Here is an 18,628-nt window from a genome sequence, read left to right as displayed (position 1 = left end):
TTCTATGTTAGGAAGACCAGTCCTTTGTCTAACATCAGTGACAAATATTTTTGTGTTACTACCTTTTAATTTAGTTCACATCTTAAATTTCAAATCACTTAAGCCTGTTTTTTATGATCTCGCCCACTATTTTTAATAAATGTTTTGGAGTAATTTTAGATTTACAGAAAAGGTACAAAACCAGTACAGAGAGTTCTTATATACATTTCAGCCAGCTCTCCCTTATGCTAACATCTTACATAACCATGGGAGATTTGTCAAAGTGCAGACTTTCTCTGGGTTTCCCTAGTTTTTCCACTAATGAACTCTTTTTCTGTTCCAGGATCCAATTCATGATAACGCACTGCATTTATTTAGTCATCGTGGTGCCCTCTTCTCCTCTGATCTGTGACAATTTCTCAGTCTTCCCTTATTTTTCAGGACCTTGAGATTTTTAAAAACTGCCAATCAAGTATTTTGTAGACTCTCCCTCAATTGAGTTTGTCTGATATTTTCTCAAGATTAGACTGGAGTTATGGGTTCCGGGGAAGCATACCAGATGTAAAGTGCACTTCTCATCACATCATATCAGAGGGTACACCTTATCAACATGACTTATCCCTGTGATGCTAATCTTGATCGCTTGGTTAAAATGGTATCTGCTAGGTTTCTCCACAAATAAAGCCACTATTTCTCCCTTTGCATACTCTTCCTATATCACTTGGAAGTGAGTCATAAAGTCCAGGCCACACTCAAGGGGAGAAAAATTAAGCACTACTCTGCCATTATTTTTTATTCTTAGAACATCCTTAGAATTAAGTAGTCCCTTATATTAGCTACCAGGTTGTGTGTGTGTGTGCGCGCTTTAATAGATTCATTTATTTGCTGGACAACAACAGACAGCTGAGACTTTACCAGGAGGAAAGCCAAAGATGGTTTACTTCCATTCTACTCTAAGTTAGGATGATCAGTCGTCTAAGGGGAGGAGAAATGAGAGCAGGATAATGAGAAAATTTCAAAATAATCCATCCTGAGAGAAACTGAGAAGAGAAACAAGTTCTTTCTAATGTCTATGAGCACTGTGAAGCTTAAAGCATGCTGACTACTTACACACTTCGCTCCTGTTGAACTATGTACTTAATAAAAGTCAATTTTGTTTGATCACAGACTATTTATGCCACTTATACATGCTATACTAGTTACATAATTTAAATAGCATGTAATCCAAAGAAATATGTGTTGTTGCTATTCCTCTAAAAACTAAAGATTTCAGACTAGATGAAAGCTAGTTGTAATGAAAATCACTGGAAGGATGCAGGATATATAACTATAGAACACTGGGGAGAGGGAGAAAAAGAAAAAAATCTAGAAAAATTCTGGTATCAGATTGTTTCAACAATTTTTCATTTCACTTTAAAGAAACCTGGAAGTTATAGATGATGAATTTTTGATGGATTAAGTGAAAAAAGCTACACAACAGTGGAGTCATATTCAACAGAAAGATATTGGTTCCATAATAGAATACTAGCAAATTAATGTACATTTGCATGTTTTAAATTAAAATATTTAAGATGCAAATGTATCATTTTTTAATCATTTCCTTTTTCTTTGATTCCCCACTCAACCATGAGTCTCATAAAAGGGCAATTACAATATGGAAGACATTTAATTTAGAACTCTAGAGGACAGAGCTGAGAACAAGAAAGACTAATTTTAGTTTAATATAAGGCAAAACATTCCCTTTCAAAGTAGAAAATCGTGCTCCACTAGCATTATTCAAGCTGCTGAACCTGTTACAAATATTAAGAAACGATTCTTTCAACATACGTTTTCTAAAAGTCTACTATGAACCAGGCATTCTGCTGACAAAAATATTAATACATACAGTCTCTTCTCTCAAGGGACTTATGTTCTAGTAGGAGACACAGACCTATAAACAAATAATAAAGTCATAATATAATAAATGCGCATAACAAAGTAGTTGTTCTAAATTCTTATGGGGCGGAGGGGAGGGGACAGCTCAATCTCCCTTGAACATCTGATGAAAGCTTTATAGCCCCTTCAAACATACATTCCCACATGCACACAAAACTGATGTATTACTTTAGAGGATTCATTTATGGACTCACAAAACCAGTCCATGAACTCAGGGCAGTATGTACAAAGTGCTAAAGGGGTAGAGTATACATGGACTTCAGAGAAGAAGGAACATCTGAGCTGACATCTGAAGGATACATAGGAGTTCTCTAGGCAATGGAAGAAATTAAGGGCATCACTGGGTGGAGGAAACAATATGAAGATGGCACCACATCTGTTTAACTCACCACTGCATTCCTCGTATTGGGCACAGTGCCTGACACACAGTGTAAGCTCTTAAATATTTGTTCAAGGAATGAGCAAGCATATTTTGATAACTTTTATATGGGAGGTCCCTGGCTGGGTCTGTTGCTTACTCAGATGAAAGAGTTAACAAATCTTTTCCTTGCCTTCTTGAGAATCTGAACTTTGGTTTAACCACCTAGTTCTGTTCCTCTGGGAGCCAAGTAGATGGTAGACATGAATTATATTGCTAGGCAACACTGCTTATGGTAAAAAACGACCCCTGCTTGGTATCTTGCATTTGGACTGGTAGGAAATATGAATGAGCTGTAAAAATCTGATGAGCATGCCATGCGTTGGACTTCCCCGAATGCAGTCTTTCGTGGGCAACTACAATATGGATCTTGACCTTTGTATCTAGAACAGTGATGGCAAACCTTTTGAGCTCGGCGTGTCAGCATTTTGAAAAACCCTAACTTAACTCTGGTGCCGTGTCACATATAGAAATTTTTTGATATTTGCAACCATAGTAAAACAAAGACTTATATTTTTGATATTTATTTTAAATGTCATTTAACAAAGAAAAATCAACCAAAAAAATGAGTTCGCGTGTCACCTCTGACACGCGTGTCATAGGTTCGCAATCACTGATCTAGAACCATACACATGGTCAGTCTACAGTCCCCATACAGGTATAGGAGCCGTCACTTGTTTGAACTGCTGCAAGACGCCTGCTCAGAGGAACTCCTGATGCGGCCCTGGTGGCAGGAAATGTGGCCTGTGGTGGTGTTGAGTCTGAACGTGTAGTTAAACTTAGAAGACCTCTGCTGGGCACTACATTCAGCTTTTCCATCTAATGCTTCCTACAACTCTGTGAGACAAGAATCTGCATTCCTCAGAGAGAGAAAAGTATTTCTGATGTTTTGAAAGAACAAAACTTTTAAGAACAAAAGATGTATTTTAATCACAGCTGTACTGAAAACCGAAACTCTAATCTGATCTCCTTCCCAGAACTTTCACAACAAAATAGATACCTTTTCTTTCTCACAGTAGTTTTAAGGTAAAAATGTGCAGAAGCTCAGGAAGAGTGAAATGATCTCTTGAATTTTCTCTCAGCTCAAGATTCTAAGATGTACAGCAACATGTTTCTAATAAATTAGAATTTCCTAATTTTTTAAAACTTATCTTGATTGTTGGAAGTATTACAGATGCCCCCCCCCCCCATTTTTTATTCCCATTGACCCCTTCCACTCCACACCCACCCCTCCCAGGCCTTCACTACACTATTGTCTATGTCCATGGGCTATGCATATGCATGGGCTATTGTTAATCTCGCCCCACCCACCCTCCACCCCCACTCCCACCTTCCCTCTGACATTCCACTGTCTGTTCCATGCTTCTATCTCTGGATCTATTTTATTCATCAGTTTATTTTGTTCATTAGAGTCCACATATGAGTGAGATCATGTGATACTTATCTTTATCAGAGTAGCTTATTTCACTTAGCACAATAATTTCCAGGTCCCTCCATGCTGTCTCAAAGGGTAAGAGATCCTTCTTTTTCACAGGTATATAGTATTCCATGGTGTAAATGTACCACAGCTCTTTAATCCACTCATCTACTAATGGGCACTTGGACTATTTCCAGATCTTAGCTATTGTAAATTGTGCTTCTATGAATACAGGGGTGCATATATTCTTTCTGATTGGTATTTTGGGTTTCTTAGGATATATTCCTAAAAGTGGGATCACTGGTCAAATGGTGGTTGCATTTTTAATTTTTTGAGGGAACTCCATACTGTTTTCCATAATGGCTGCACCAGTCTGCATTCCTACCAGTAGTATACTAGGGTTCCCTTTTCTCCACATCCTTGCCAGAACTTATCATTTGTTGATGACAGCCATTCTGACAGGTGTGAGGGGATATCTCATTGTCCTTCTGATTTACATTTCTCTGATGATTAGTGACTGTGAGCATTTTTTTCATATGTCTCTTGGCCTTCTGTATGTCCACTTTGGAGAAGAAAGAGAAACTAAAAAAACAATCCCATTTACCATTGTAACAAAAAATTAAGAAACTTAGGAAGAAACTTAAGCAAGGAGGTAAAAGACCTGTACTCAGAAAACTACAGATGTTGAAAAGAGAGAGGAAGATATAAACAAGTGGAAGAAAATACTGTGTTCATAGATTGATAAAATTAACATCATTAATATGTCCATAGTACCCAAAGCAGTCTATAGATTCAATGCAATCCCTATTAAAATACCAATATTTCACAGAGCTAATTATTTTTAATGCATCTTAAGCATAGGCTTTAGGGAAAAATAACTTAAAATAGATACTTTTAATCAAAACTGATTATTTAAAACTTAAACATATAGACCAGAAAATGAAATGTCCTTTAACTTTAGAATCAACCATTAATCAGTGAAAATCACAATGGTAACACCATAGAGCTTTTACAAATTGAATTACAACCAAACAGACATTAAGCATTTTAAGAATAACACCAGCCGAAACCGGTTTGGCTCAGTGGATAGAGCGTCGGCCTGCGGACTGAAGGGTCCCAGGTTCGATTCCGGTTAAGGGCATGTACCTGGGTTGCGGGCACTTCCCCAGTGGGGGATGTGCAGGAGGCAGCTGATCGATGTTTCTCTCTCATCGATGTTTCTAACTCTCTATCTCTCTCCCTTCCTCTCTGTAAAAAAAAAATCAATAAAATATATTAAAAAAAAAAAAAAAGAATAACACCAAATGTCTAAAGCTCAAAATATGGCTGCTGGGATTTAGATAAATTCAGCTGGCATTATTTAACAGGTAGGTTCCAAACCTATGAACCTAACTTTGCATTTTATTACCATTATGTACATAGTATGACTAGATCCATAAAAGTATAACCATTTTATTCCAAAAGTTTGTACAGTATTACTAATAATCCAGTTTGTAACTGTACTCTTTTTCACTTCTTTGTTCTCATTCAAAAAAAAGTGATGGTATTCATGGGAATAGATTTTTTTAGGCTACAATTACAGCTGGTCTGTCAAGTAGACCAATCGATTGGTTGGATATTGTGACATCTCTTAATCTATAATAATAAAAGCGTAATATGCTAATTAGACTGGACGTCCTTCTGGACAACCTTCTGGAGCCAGGGATGTGAAAGAAGCCTGGGTTCCAGGTGCCTGCTGGAGGCAGGAGGGAAGCCCGGGTCCCAGGTGCCAGAGGGAAGCCGGTGCTGGCAGCTGGGGGAAGGAAGGCCCACTCTTGCACGAATTTTGTGCATCTGGCCTCTAGTGTTTCAATAAAGTCCATTTTGCATGTTTCCTTCTAGAGTTTCAATGCCTTCATGAGCTGCTGGGCTGACACCTAGCGCTGCTGGTGCAGGTGGAATGGGGAGGGCCTCTCCAGAGACCTCAGGAGACCTCTCAAATGGGCTGAAAATCAAACGGCATATGTTTGAAAGTCTGGCCAACTGATGTAATTCAAGTCTGCCATGAATTTATTTCTCAAAGACATAAATTCCAAATGCAATGACCATTTAGCTGTTTCTGAGACTATTCACAAAGAAGTAAATTTTGTTATTATTGCTGCTTTATATTAAGGCCTGTGAGTCTCAACAAGAACATAATAAAAAACTGTATATGTTCAGACAATTTTTATAGTAAAACTCTGCTGAACTAGTAAAATGCAAATTGGACATTTTCTTGTAAAGGAGCAAGGCAGTATTTATTTTCAAATACCAAAACAAATGGCTAAGAGCATGTACTCCTAGGTTAAGAAAAACGACTACTACTACACTTAGCAGATTTCCAGTGCCCTGGTACTAAAAAGAATTAAAGCCATAATGAGTCTTAATAGGTTAAACAGTCCTCTGCACCTTACTTCTATAATTTGCTTGACAAGAAAAAAAAAAGGAACAGCATTAGTCTTGCAGTATCCAAATTACATGAACCACAGAACCCAGGTACAACTTTATGAGCTTCACTAATCACAGATGAGGAAACTGAGGCCCAGAGAATTAAACTGCCTTGTTCCCAGATGATAAGGTTAGCCAGTAAGCAGATCTTAGGTCTGCTCCGTTGCTCCTATTAGAGGGGCTCCCAGTGCAGATAAATCAACATTTTCCAAGGTGCTTTCCTGGTAAAGATGTCTACAATTAGTTAATTTTGATTATAGCACATTCAAGCCTCTTTTGAAATACCTTTGGTTTTATTTTCTACATAACAAGAACAGAAGATGCCCTTATCACTATGTAGAACAGATAACTGGGTGTGTGTGTCGGGGGGAGGGGCGGGGGGTGAGAAGACCACTGAGCTTACTGTACACAGTCAACATGAAATCCTTGTACAGATACTGGAGGAATCACGTTTTTCCATAAAACAAAGTCATAGGGCATACTGCCTAAGAGTAAAATGTAAGCTAACGTGAGGCAAGGGCTCAGTCAAATAAGAAGGGAGAAAGGTGGATCATTTCCCTGGCACACCTATAAAATGCAGTGTAGTAAACCAAAGAGGTTTAAAAAAACTAAACAAGGTAATTTACTAGTTTGCTGATAAGACCAATTATGGAAAAGGGAGTGGAAGGAGTCTATAGACCCAATAAAAAAGAGCTTGTTGAGCATTAATATTCCATGTGCTACAGCCTTTAACTCTCTTCACAAATTTGGAAAATAGGCCTCATTTTGTCTACTTAAGAAAAAGGTGACTTCAGGGTATCTACCCCCAAATTTTAAAAACATATATTCATAAAGATATATGTACCCCTATGTTCATTACAGCATTAGTCGTGATAGCCAAGACATGGAAGCAACCTAAGTGTGCTTCGATAGATGGTTTCATAAAGGAGATGTGGTACACTCGTACAACGCAACACTACTCAGACAGAAGAAAGGATAAAATACTGCCATTTGCAACAACATGGGTAGATCTTGAGAGTATCATGTTAAAGAGTCGGACAGAAAAGGACAAGAACCACATATAAACCACTCATATGTGGATATAAAACAGAAAACAACAAATGAACAAACTCATAGACACAGACAGCGGTATGAAGGGGACTAAAGGATAAAGAAGGTAAAAGGGGTCAAATATATGGTGACAGAGGAAGATTAGACTATGAGTGGTGAGCGTACAATGCAATGTACAGGTCATGTATTATAGAATTGTACACGTGAAACTTATAATGTTAGTTAAAAAAAGAAGCTGAGGTGATATGGGCAGGTTCCCCAGCTACTAAGTGGTGAAGCTGGAGTTCAAATCCTGTTCCCACTCTCCCACGCTCACTTCCACACTACAGGGCCTCCTAGTGGTCAGGATTAGGGAGAGTAAATACAGTCTTTCAGTGTTAGCCTCTAATCCCTTCTAGTTCCCAATCCCATGACTGTAAAAAAGGATCGACACAAAACAGAAGGTGCAGTTCCTGAATAGGAAAACGGGGACTACAGATAAAGGTTTCTCATATCCATCACCCTTTTCCAATGAAATATCAGCCAGTAATCAATGAACATAACCTCCACTGTAAGCAGCACCAGGAAATACTGTTAAACTGAGTTTCACTTGTTCCTGCTGTAACTACTAGGTCACCTCATTGCTGTGCAGGCATGCATGTTTAGGAAACTTCACATGAGAATTAAACCAAAGCCTGAAGTAGACGGAGACAAGGAAAACTTTCTTGGTTAAACTGCAATGTAAACTGGGATCCTCTGACCCTCTCAGGCTAAGGTGAGCCTATCACAGAGCGCACACTCGGCAGCAACTTCAGCCTCTGCTAATTCGATCAAGAACATTCTCTCCTCTACAGATTGAGAATCACCTCATTTCTCACCCAAGATAATCATTCAGAGGATGCTCCCTTCACAACCTCCCATTTCCACCAAAGTAACTTTCTGCTATCTCATCTACCTGGGGCACTGCCAGGAATCATAAAGCAAGCAAGAGAGGATGGCAGAAGGCCAAAATAAACACCCTAACGTTTATTTAATTCAAGCCAGCAAGAATTTATTGAAGGTGCATTATTCACCAGGCATGATGCCTGATGCTGGAGATCTTGGTGATGATGATGGTAAGAATAATCACAGTAGCAGCTACCACATACTGAATGCTTAACATGTCCCAAACTTGGTTATAAACACTTAAATTCATTGGATCCTCCAGACAACCCTAAGAGGTAGCTCCTATTGTTATCTATGTGTTTGTAGTAAGGATATTGAGGCAAGGAGTGGTTAAGTAACTAGCCCAGGGTCACATCCAGGAAGTGGTGATGTGAGCCCAGACTGGCTGGTTTCTGGGTCTGTACTACTAGCCACTAGAGTACACTGCACTCTAAATATGAGCAGGGATTAGGGATATAGGGGTCAATAAGACTATCCTCACCCCAGAGCCTACAGTTTAATCAGGAAGACAGGCAAATAAATCTTAGAAGGAGATTAGACTATGTATGGGTGATGAGCGGGGAAGGCTCCCAGCAGTAGATGACATTTAATTTAGGAGCTGAATTTAGGAGCGAACCTGAGGGAAAAAGGGTACGGGGTACATTCCACGGGACAGAGTAGCTCTCACTAAGCCAGCTAGGGTGGAGAAAAGCCTGGAGAGTCGGGGGATGCAGGCTGATCACTAGAGCTGTGCACAGAATGTGTGTACATAACAGTGTGCTGTTTTGGGGACAAAGAAAGGAAGTTGAGGGTGGAAAGGTAAATAGAAACAAACTCATAAAGGACCTGGCATGGCATGCTAACGTCTTACGGACTTTACCTTGAAAGACGTGGAAGGGCTTGAACAGGGGAGCCAGCTGCATTTGGGAACAGTCACTCGATAGTGTAGAAATGTTCAGAAGAGGGTGAACCCGGAGGAAGGCTAAGCAGATAGGGAGCTGGCAACAAGTGCTATTAGGTGAGAAGACAGTAGCCTGGAGGGAGGTAGTAGCACTGGGGTGGAGGAATGTGGACTTGCAAGAAATGCGGGGAAGGAAGTAGCAAAAGTAGTTGGTGAGTGACTATATATGGGGGGCAAGGAGGAACCCAGAGACACCACCAGGAATCTACCTTGAAGATGCAGTAGAGGTCTGCATGCCCTCAGACAAGGAGCCCTGGAAGAGGAGCAGGTTTCAGATATGGAGAAGGACCCATGTGCATGCAAGTCTCAGGCACTTGTCTTGGAGGAAATGCACCAAACAAAGAACTCTAAATTCTTTTTAAAAATATTGTTAACCAGTGTAAGGTTTTCATTTGTCTTTCCCGTGTATGAGTGATCAGAAGCTGAAAATTCAGGGGGAAGGGTTTGTGCCCAGGAAACAAGGAGGCTGACAGGAGGAAGGGGGCAGATGGGGAAATGATTCAACGAGACAACTTGGGAATGCAAAGGTACTGCAAAGAGCCCTTTCCACCTCAGTGGGGCAATCGCAGCACACCGCAAGAACAGGTGATAAGGTTAGCCTGGTCATCAAGAAAAGGTTAATTTGTGTTCTCTAGATGCTGTTTTAACAAGCAGGGAAATAGGAACTGGATTTCAGACAGGCACTAATAGAAATAGTTCAAATAAAAAGTTGTGCTGCAAAACCTTCCTTTTTAGAAATGTCACTTAATGTGGAAAATCCCATTCACCAACATGATGGATAAAACATGCAATAGGTCCCAAGTCTCTTTTTGTAAGAGAGATGCTTCAGTGATCAACACTCTTCCACCAAGATAACCAACCCTCCCTTTCCCCCTCAAAGCCAGCATCCTATTGTTCCCCCTGGTCGGCCTGAGAAGACTTAACTGCTCTGTGATTGCTGGAGAGTTTTATGGCTGATGTTGTTCAAAGTGGCATTAAGCTGGCTCTCGTTTTAAGGCCATACACTGTTCCCTTGGCGATTACTTCAAAAACTCTGATAGGAAAGAGAAAAGCATCGCCAGGCACAGAATTAATCAATGTTAGACGCATTCCTTACCTGTCCCTTATTATGACTTCACCGCAGGACTGGCAATAAAATGTGCAGCAGCCTTGGGCTTCTGAGCTTTGATTAAACATTGAAGTCAGCTCTAAAGGAAATCAATGACACAGAAATCTTAGAGGTTTGGGACAAATATGTTAACATATTTATAAGAGTGTAACAGCCACAATAAATTACCATCAATAAATATGTTTATGATGTACCCAGAAGTACACATTTAATTAGTATTATCTGATGACTCAACCAGAAGTAAATACTGTGAAGTGTTTTCAAAAACAACAGATTTTGCTTGTTCCGGAGCCAGGTATTGCCCAGATTGTTCATGTCACACACTGTTATTTCTCTCATTCCATAAACACCAACATTAAAGATGAAGAAAAAGGGGCTATTTCTTTCCTATCAGGCTAACTACACAGAGCTTCACCATTCTCGGCTTTCTTCTGCTACGTCTGAGGTATAGTTTTTCATCATTGTGACTGCTGGTGAATAAAGCTTTTAAATTTAAGTTTAATTTGATTTAAATAAGATGTATGTCCACTCTGGCATATTACCAGTATGTACTAACAAAATGAATCTTGAAACTGGTCTATTGGACAGGTTCCTGAGTATGGAATGGCTCCTCAGAAAAATTCAATCTCTTAAGAGCAAAACTCAATTTCTGATTAAAGCTGTAGAAAAACATATATTTCCCACATTATGTGAAATGCAGCATAAAGCAGTATATTCTCTGCTTCCTTTATTTATTCATGAAGAAAAAATTTTTTTCATTCCCTTCCCCCCCCGCCCCCCCAAAAAACCCCACAAAAATATGTGTCATATTTAAAAATATAAAGAAATGAGGCCCTGTCCATTAGAATCAGGCAACTTAAATTTGGTTTATGTTATTTTGTATGTATGGTAAGATTAAGTAGACCTAGGTAAGACATCCAAAATATTCTTTTTTTTTTTTTAAATATATTTTATTGATTTTCTACAGAGAGGAAGGGAGAGAGACAGAGAGTCAGAAACATCGATGAGAGAGAAACATCGATCAGCTGCCTCCTGCACATCTCCCACTGGGGATGTGCCAGCAACCCAGGTACATGCCCTTGACCGGAATCGAACCCAGGACCCCTCGGTCCGCAGGCCGACGCTCAATCCACTGAGCCAAACCGGTTTCGGCGACATCCAAAATATTCTTTTCAGAACCAGTAAACAAATTTTCAGTGAAATACTCCCCTCTGCTGGTCACCCGGCAGGATCCTCTAGCTCAGGTTCAAGACAGAACTTTCAGATACAGGGCATCCTGGGAGAGGCACCACCACCTGGGGATAAACCTCATGCTTGTGCTCTATCAGATTTGTGTTCCACGTCAAGGTTATGATCTGACCTAAGTTACATGTTTCAAAACAGTATGACAATACGTTTACTATAATCCCTAGAAGAAAGTTCTTACAATAGAAAAGTTAACTTTTTAAAAACCCGCATCACAACCGAATGCTAAAAATTTCAAAACTCACTTCCTACAATATATTCCGACTGATTCAAGCTTACATCAGTATGCATCTATCTAGTATTTATTTATTCAGTACCTATTATGAGCAAAGCTCTAAAGCAATTAAGTACTGAGGACTATTTCGCATACCTTTTCATGCACTACAGAACAAGCTTTTGAAAGCTTTCCTTTTCCAGATATTTGAGTAAAATATGTTTCAGAACTAGAAAGAAACAGGAGACCAATGAATGCAAACAACATGCAAAACAACACATAGCAGTCAATTTATTTTGTCCTCCAGTCAAAACTAAACAATAATGCTTGCTGACTTAAATTTTTTTAAATAGTTCAAGTTTTGCTATTTGCATATTAACTGTTATAAAATATGGGTCGGTGATAAACCAATTCTTGATTCTGAAAGGTCTCCATACACCCTAAGTATGGGCCCTAAAATCATGTTCCCAGGAAACTAACAGTAGATCTGAAAGCACCCCACTATGCCGTTTCCCAAGTTCCACACTGTGACTGCTGTGATTGTCCATCACTGCTACAGAGAAGGTGATGACAGGACAAGGGCCAGCCTCCCACGGCTTCTTCCCTGACACACCACTTCCTCCGCCTACATTAGGTACACTGGGGAGTGTGAGTGTGCTTCCCGTCTAGTCACCCACTCTTCTTTCCATGAATAGTCCAACAGTCATTCTTAGTGTTTATCTTACACCATTTAAGCTCCATGGCATTTCTTTTCCCTATCTCTTATCCCTAAAACCAACTCTACCCAACTCAGACTAGTTATTCATCAACCCAGGACACGAGCAAAATTACTCTCCAGGAAATAAGGAGCGAAACTCGCTCTCTATCTTCTCTTCCCTTTCAAAAGCCAGCAAAAAGACCCAGGGGAACTGAAAAAGGCTCCCATCTTTTAAATGGCTCTTTAAAACAATCTGCCGGACCCCACCACTGGCTCCATGCAGTTCAGATGAAAGGCTCAGTAAAAATGAGGCAGCAGTGAAGTCTAAGGGTATAGCTGGGAGAAATAAAATCCTTCTCTGATAATGAGCATCTATCAGTCCTCTGCACCTTACTTCTATAAAGTTCTCCATTTTAACATCATGTTAATCCTCAAAAGTATATTACTGCCCTGCCTGGTTTGGCTCAGTGGATAGAGCGTCGGCCTGCGGACTGAAGGGTCCCAGGTTCGATTCCGGTCAAGGGCATGTACCTTGGTTGCGGGCACGTCCCCAGTGGGGGATGTGCAGGAGGCAGCTGATTGATGTTTCTCTCTCATCGATGTTTCTAACTCTCTATCCCTCTCCCTTCCTCTCTGTAAAAAATCAATAAAATATATTTTTTAAAAAGTATATTACTTAGATGGTAAGAAATGTAATAAACCAATAATTTTATTCAATAAATTATTCTGAGAAACACTTTTACTATCTTACTGAATCAATGTACCAGTAACAAATATTGGAAATAAGATAGGCATAGCAACATTCAAAATTAAATTATGTATCATACTCAATTTCAGAATCTTTGTACGTACTATTCTATTTGGAAATGTCTCTACATGGATGGGATCATTTCCATCATTCAGTTCTCTGATCAAATATCGCCTCTTTCGAGTGGCCTTCTCCATCACTCTCCACCCAACCCCAGTCACTCCCTATCCCATCATTTGGCTTCACTTTGCCCATGGCGCTTTTCTCTGTATCCAAGTAATTAATTTGGTCATTATCTATTCCCACGCATTACAATGTAAGCTCCCTGAAGCCAGAGACCCTCCTAGTATGTTCACATCTGTATCGCTATAATCTAGAGCAATTCCTAGCTCAAAATATAAGGTAATGGTTACTGAATTAATGAATTTCTATGTAACGCTTTAAAATAAGCTACATCTTGCACAAACCATCTTACTTCACCTTCACATCAGCTCTGTGAGCCAGGTAATTTTACAATTAAAGAGACAAAGCAGAGGTATATGGAAAATCTTTGCGAACTTCTGCTCAATTTTGTTGTGGACCTAAAATTGCTCTAAAAAGTAAGTGTATTAGGAAGAAACAAAAACCACTAAAAAAAAACCCAAAAGAAACAAAACCTCAGAAAGATTATGTGACACGTTTAACTGCACATAGCTGATAAATGGCAGAGCTGGCTAAGACCCTAGATCAGCGGTTCTCAACCTGTGGGTCGCGACCCCTTTGGGGGTCGAACAACCCTTTCACAGGGGTCGCCTAAGACCATCGGAAAACACATATATAATTACATATTGTTTTTGTGATTAATCACTATGCTTTAGTTATGTTCAATTTGTAACAATGAAAATACATCCTGCATATCAGATATTTACATTACTATTCATAACAGTAGCAAAATTACAGTTATGAAGTAGCAACGAAAATAATGTTATGGTTGGGGGTCACCACAACATGAGGAACTGTATTAAAGGGTCGCGGCATTAGGAAGGTTGAGAACCACTGCCCTAGATCTTTTCCATTCCCAGCTCCTTCCATGCCACTGATGAGCAGCTATTTCCACCTGGGAAAATTCAGCTTCTTAGGGGAAAAGTCACCTTTGATTTGTAGTGAAAAAGTTAATGCAGAAACAGGAGTGCTGGCATAGCTTACTTGTGCTGAATTCCGTCCGCGCCTGCAGCCGCAGGTGTAGTCCATCTCCAGCCACGTACTGCAGCCCATGGCCAGAGGAAGGCACAAGCCTGACCTCTGCTGGAAGGCAGATCTCTGTGCAGCCTCCAGGGGTTTTCACCTGGAGCGAGGATGGAGTTATGGAAATATCCATGGGCATACCTCCTTCTCTGGGCTCTCTGGCAATTAAAAATAAAACACACAACAATTATTTCTCATTGCTGAAAATCACATGATAAAAGAAACATGAACGGCCAACAATCTCTCTGTTCCTCTTCAGTAAAGGCCCTAAAGTTAACTATCCCAGAAAAATAACAGTGAGCCAATCATTAAAAAAAAAAAAGTCTATACTAGGTTTAGACCAGGTCAGAGAGCACTTTACACTATTACTGTAACATGAAAGTTCTGGGATATATATTTTATGCTTGCTTCTTTTTTATGCTAATGATGCACTTTAAAATGTGCACTTTTTCCAATGATAATAATCGTGAGTCCACTCCCAGCTCTCTCTTCTATCCTAAAGCTTCCTCCACCCGCTCCAGCCTGGACCTTCCTGGGGTTGCTCTGCACAGCCTGCCATTCCATTTCCTCATGCCCCCAATTTCCTCCCACAAGTCTCCCCAACGTCAGTTTCTTCAAACAAGCACAGTCTAACACTGGCCTGTCAAATGTCATACACTTGTTCTTTGAAATATTTTTGGGAAGAGAATTCAACAAAGGCAGCATAAGACAGTGGCTTATTCATCTTTGCATCCCTTGACCATAGCATGGTTTGTATATTCATTCATTCAAACCATCTTTTGTGAGTTCTATATATAATGTGCCAGGTACTTGGAAATATAACAACTAACAATATATTTTCTCTGCCCCTCCCCCCGACTCCCCCAAATAGGGGACAGGTAAGTAAACAGGAATGCTCAAGGGATCAGTGGAAACTACACTGTACTTATTCCTGACAAATACAGGTTACTATGGAAGCACATGGAGGGGTGTAGTGAGGTTCATTAACCAAGCACTAACTTCATGATATTTGAATAATGAATGAATGAGTGAGTGAAATACTCCTGCTCCTGAGACCAGCATTACAATGTTTAACTTTCAGTAAATTCAAGCATTGTTGTTGGATATACAGGATTTTGATAAGGAGATCAGGTTTACATTAAATAAAAGGTACAGGAGAAAAATTTTTTCTTGTCAACATTAAGAATAAAAAAAAATTACGAAAATCTAGTGAGTATGAATACCAGGCATAAAAGGACTTATTCATCCAGTTCACTACAAACACAAATCACTCAGTGTAGGCAATAAAGAATAACACACAGTGCCCACCCGCCAAAATATAAAGGGGGATTAAATACACAGAGAAATGATTCTCATATGAAGCTGAAATATGCTTAGCACTGCAACAGAGGACTCCCTCTTAAAAGCAGTCAGCAGGTGCAGGCCATCCACTCTGTGTCACCTAATTTCAGAATGTGCATCATCTACAGAGTGTCATCTAAGTACAGAGGTCAAACCCTGCGTTCAGGTGTGAATCTTGGTTAGGCCTCTTAATTGCCTTAGAAAATCTTAAGACTACCTTCTGGCTAGCTCCTTCTCAAAGTATATGGATCTACACTTAATTGGCAACATAGAAAAAACCCAAATATTTTCCTGGGTCAAAAGTCTAATTTTAAGAAATTATGTTTAAGAAATAATAATCCTCACATGGCTGGTGTGGCTCAGTGGTGGATCATGAACCCATGAACCAGGAGGTCATGATTTGGTTCCTAGCCAAGGCACATGCCTGGGTTTCGCCCCGATCCCTAGTAGGGGACATGCAGAGGGCAGTCGACCAATGGTTCTCTCTCATCATTGATGTTTCTGTCCCTCCCTCTCTCTGAAATCAATAAAAATATATTTTATAAATCCTGCCGAAACCGGTTTGGCTCAGTGGATAGAGCGTCGGCCTGCGGACTGAAAGGTCCCGGGTTCGATTCCGGTCAAGGGCATGTACCTGGGTTGCGGGCACATCCCCAGTGGGAGATGTGCAGGAGGCAGCTAATCGATGTTTCTCATCAATGTTTCTAACTCTCTATCTCTCTCCCTTCCTCTCTGTAAAAAATCAATAAAATATATTTAAAAAAAAATATATATATATATATATATATATATATATATATATATATATATATATTATAAATCCTCTAAAGCAGAGGTCAGAAAACTTTTTATATAAAAGCCAGATTGTAAATATTTCAGGTTTTACAGGCCATATATGGTCTCTGTTGCATATTCTATTTTGTGTTTTTCTTTTTTAACAACCCTTTAAAAAATGTAAAACACATTCTCTGCTCACAGGCTGTACCAAAACAGGCCACAGGTTAGATTTGGCTCATGGGCCATAGTTTGACAACCACTACTCTAAAGATACAGTGGGTCCACTTCGCTACTTCAGTGACTTTCAAATGTCCAGTTGGCACTTAGAAGTGCTCCAGAGGCTACTACTGGGTTCCTAAGCCCCCACTCCCACCCCGTCTCTGGCTTACCACTCTTCCCCTTATCTTCCCTGAAAAATTCAGCCAATTACACAAGGCCAAGTAAGAAAGGCATCTATGCAAGGGTGGGAGAACCACAGTGGCCTGGAGTGTGTCTGAGAAATCCAGCAGGGTGAGGGGGGCATGCACCACACAGCCTGAGAGCTAAGGAGGCCACTCAGCAGCAATGTCAGATCCAAAGAGGGGTAAGGCGGAAATCTGGGGGTGGAGGGCAGCTCAGCATGGGGTTTCAGAGCCTATCTTAGTCAGCTCAAGCAACTATAACAAAATACCACATATTGGGTGGCCTAAACAGCTGGCATTTACTTCTCATAGTCCTGGAGGCTGGGAAGTCCAAGACCAAGGTGCCAGCAAATGTGCTCCTTATTGGGGGCCCTCTTCCTGGCCTGCAGGTGGCTGCCTTCTCCCTGTAACCTCAGATGGCAGAAAGGGGAAGCTTTGGTGCCCCTTCTTATAAAAGCCTGACTCTTATCAGGGTGGCTCCACCCTCATGACTTCATCTAAACTTAAGTATCTACCAAAGGCCCCACTCCTAATACCATCACACTGGGAGTTAGGGTTTCAACATATGAATTTTGATGGGACATAAACATTCAATCCAAGCAGCCCAAGCAGGTGAGGAGAGTGCCAACACTGGGGGGGGGGGGGGGGGGGAGCAGCAAAGGGTGACAGCAAAATATTATTTATATATATATAACTGAGGGGTCCCAGGTTCGATTCCGGTCAAGGGCATGTACCTTGGTTGCGGGCACATCCCTGGTAGGTGGTGTGCAGGAAGCAGCTGATTGATGTTTCTCTCTCATCGATGTTTCTAACTCTCTATCCCTCTCTCTTCCTCTCTATAAAATAAATAAATAAATAAATAAATAAATAAATAAATATTTATTTATTTAGTTTTTTTTTTCAATATACAGGTATATAATGAGGAAAATGAAAGCCAGGATTGTCACTATGGGAGGGCAGAGTTACAAAGAGGAAAGGGAGAAAACCAGAATGGATCCTATGGTGGTAGACTAGAATTGGAAATATCAGTGTGAAGTCATGGTGTTCAATGTATATAAACAGATACAGTAATATATGTAGATGTCCATGTATGTATGTGCATGTATGATATAGATACACATACACAAACACCACATATACTAGTATGTCGTGCGCGCGCACACACACACACACACACACACTCTCAATTCTGTTCACTAGTGGTTTTTGGAGAAGTGACACCCAATAGTAATGAGCACACTCTGTGTCCAGATCTTGTTTTCTAAAAACCATTTTCCACTTAAAAAAAACCAATGAACAAAAGCAAAACAAACCAGGGTTCCTTGGAAAAATAACTACATGCAAGACTGGAATAGGAATAACATGAGATGAGCCTGGAACATCTTGCTGTGCAACAAAGAAGAAATTAATAAATGATAGGGACATGTCAAAACAGACAAAGAATCAGGCCAGTGTGCTCAGTGGTTGAGAGTCAAGTCCACCCATGAACCAGAAGGTCATGGTTCAATTCCAGGTCAGGGCACATATCCAGATTATGGACTTGATCCCCAGTGGGAGGTAAGCAGGAGGCAGCTGAGCAATGAATCTCTCTCGTCATTGATGTTTCTGTCTCTTCTTCTCCCTTCCTCACTCTGAAATCAATATATATATAACACATAAAAAAAGGCACAAATAATTTTGAAGGAACCACCACTGGCGACATCAAGTGTAATTTGATTTAAAAAGTAACCCTCTCTAAAAAACT

At 40.1% G+C, this 18,628-nt stretch overlaps 1 protein-coding gene across 4 annotated transcripts in view; it reads right to left on the bottom strand.

Moving 5' to 3' along the window:
• Positions 1–18,628, bottom strand: part of UBE3D (ubiquitin protein ligase E3D) — a 140,562-nt gene that overhangs the window by 115,546 nt on the left and 6,388 nt on the right. For all 4 annotated transcript variants that reach the window (XM_059701094.1, XM_059701096.1, XM_059701095.1 and 1 more), the window contains exons 2-3: positions 14,327–14,523; positions 10,226–10,316 (exon numbers count right to left, since the gene is read on the bottom strand). In XM_059701094.1, the coding sequence (XP_059557077.1) occupies positions 10,226–10,316; positions 14,327–14,523 (288 nt within the window). The remainder of the gene's footprint in view (positions 1–10,225; positions 10,317–14,326; positions 14,524–18,628) is intronic.

This window comes from Myotis daubentonii, chromosome 6 (genome assembly GCF_963259705.1).
Source record: "Myotis daubentonii chromosome 6, mMyoDau2.1, whole genome shotgun sequence".
In the NCBI taxonomy this organism is placed as follows: Eukaryota; Metazoa; Chordata; class Mammalia; order Chiroptera; family Vespertilionidae; genus Myotis; species Myotis daubentonii.
This window is presented reverse-complemented; position numbering and strand designations above follow the sequence as displayed.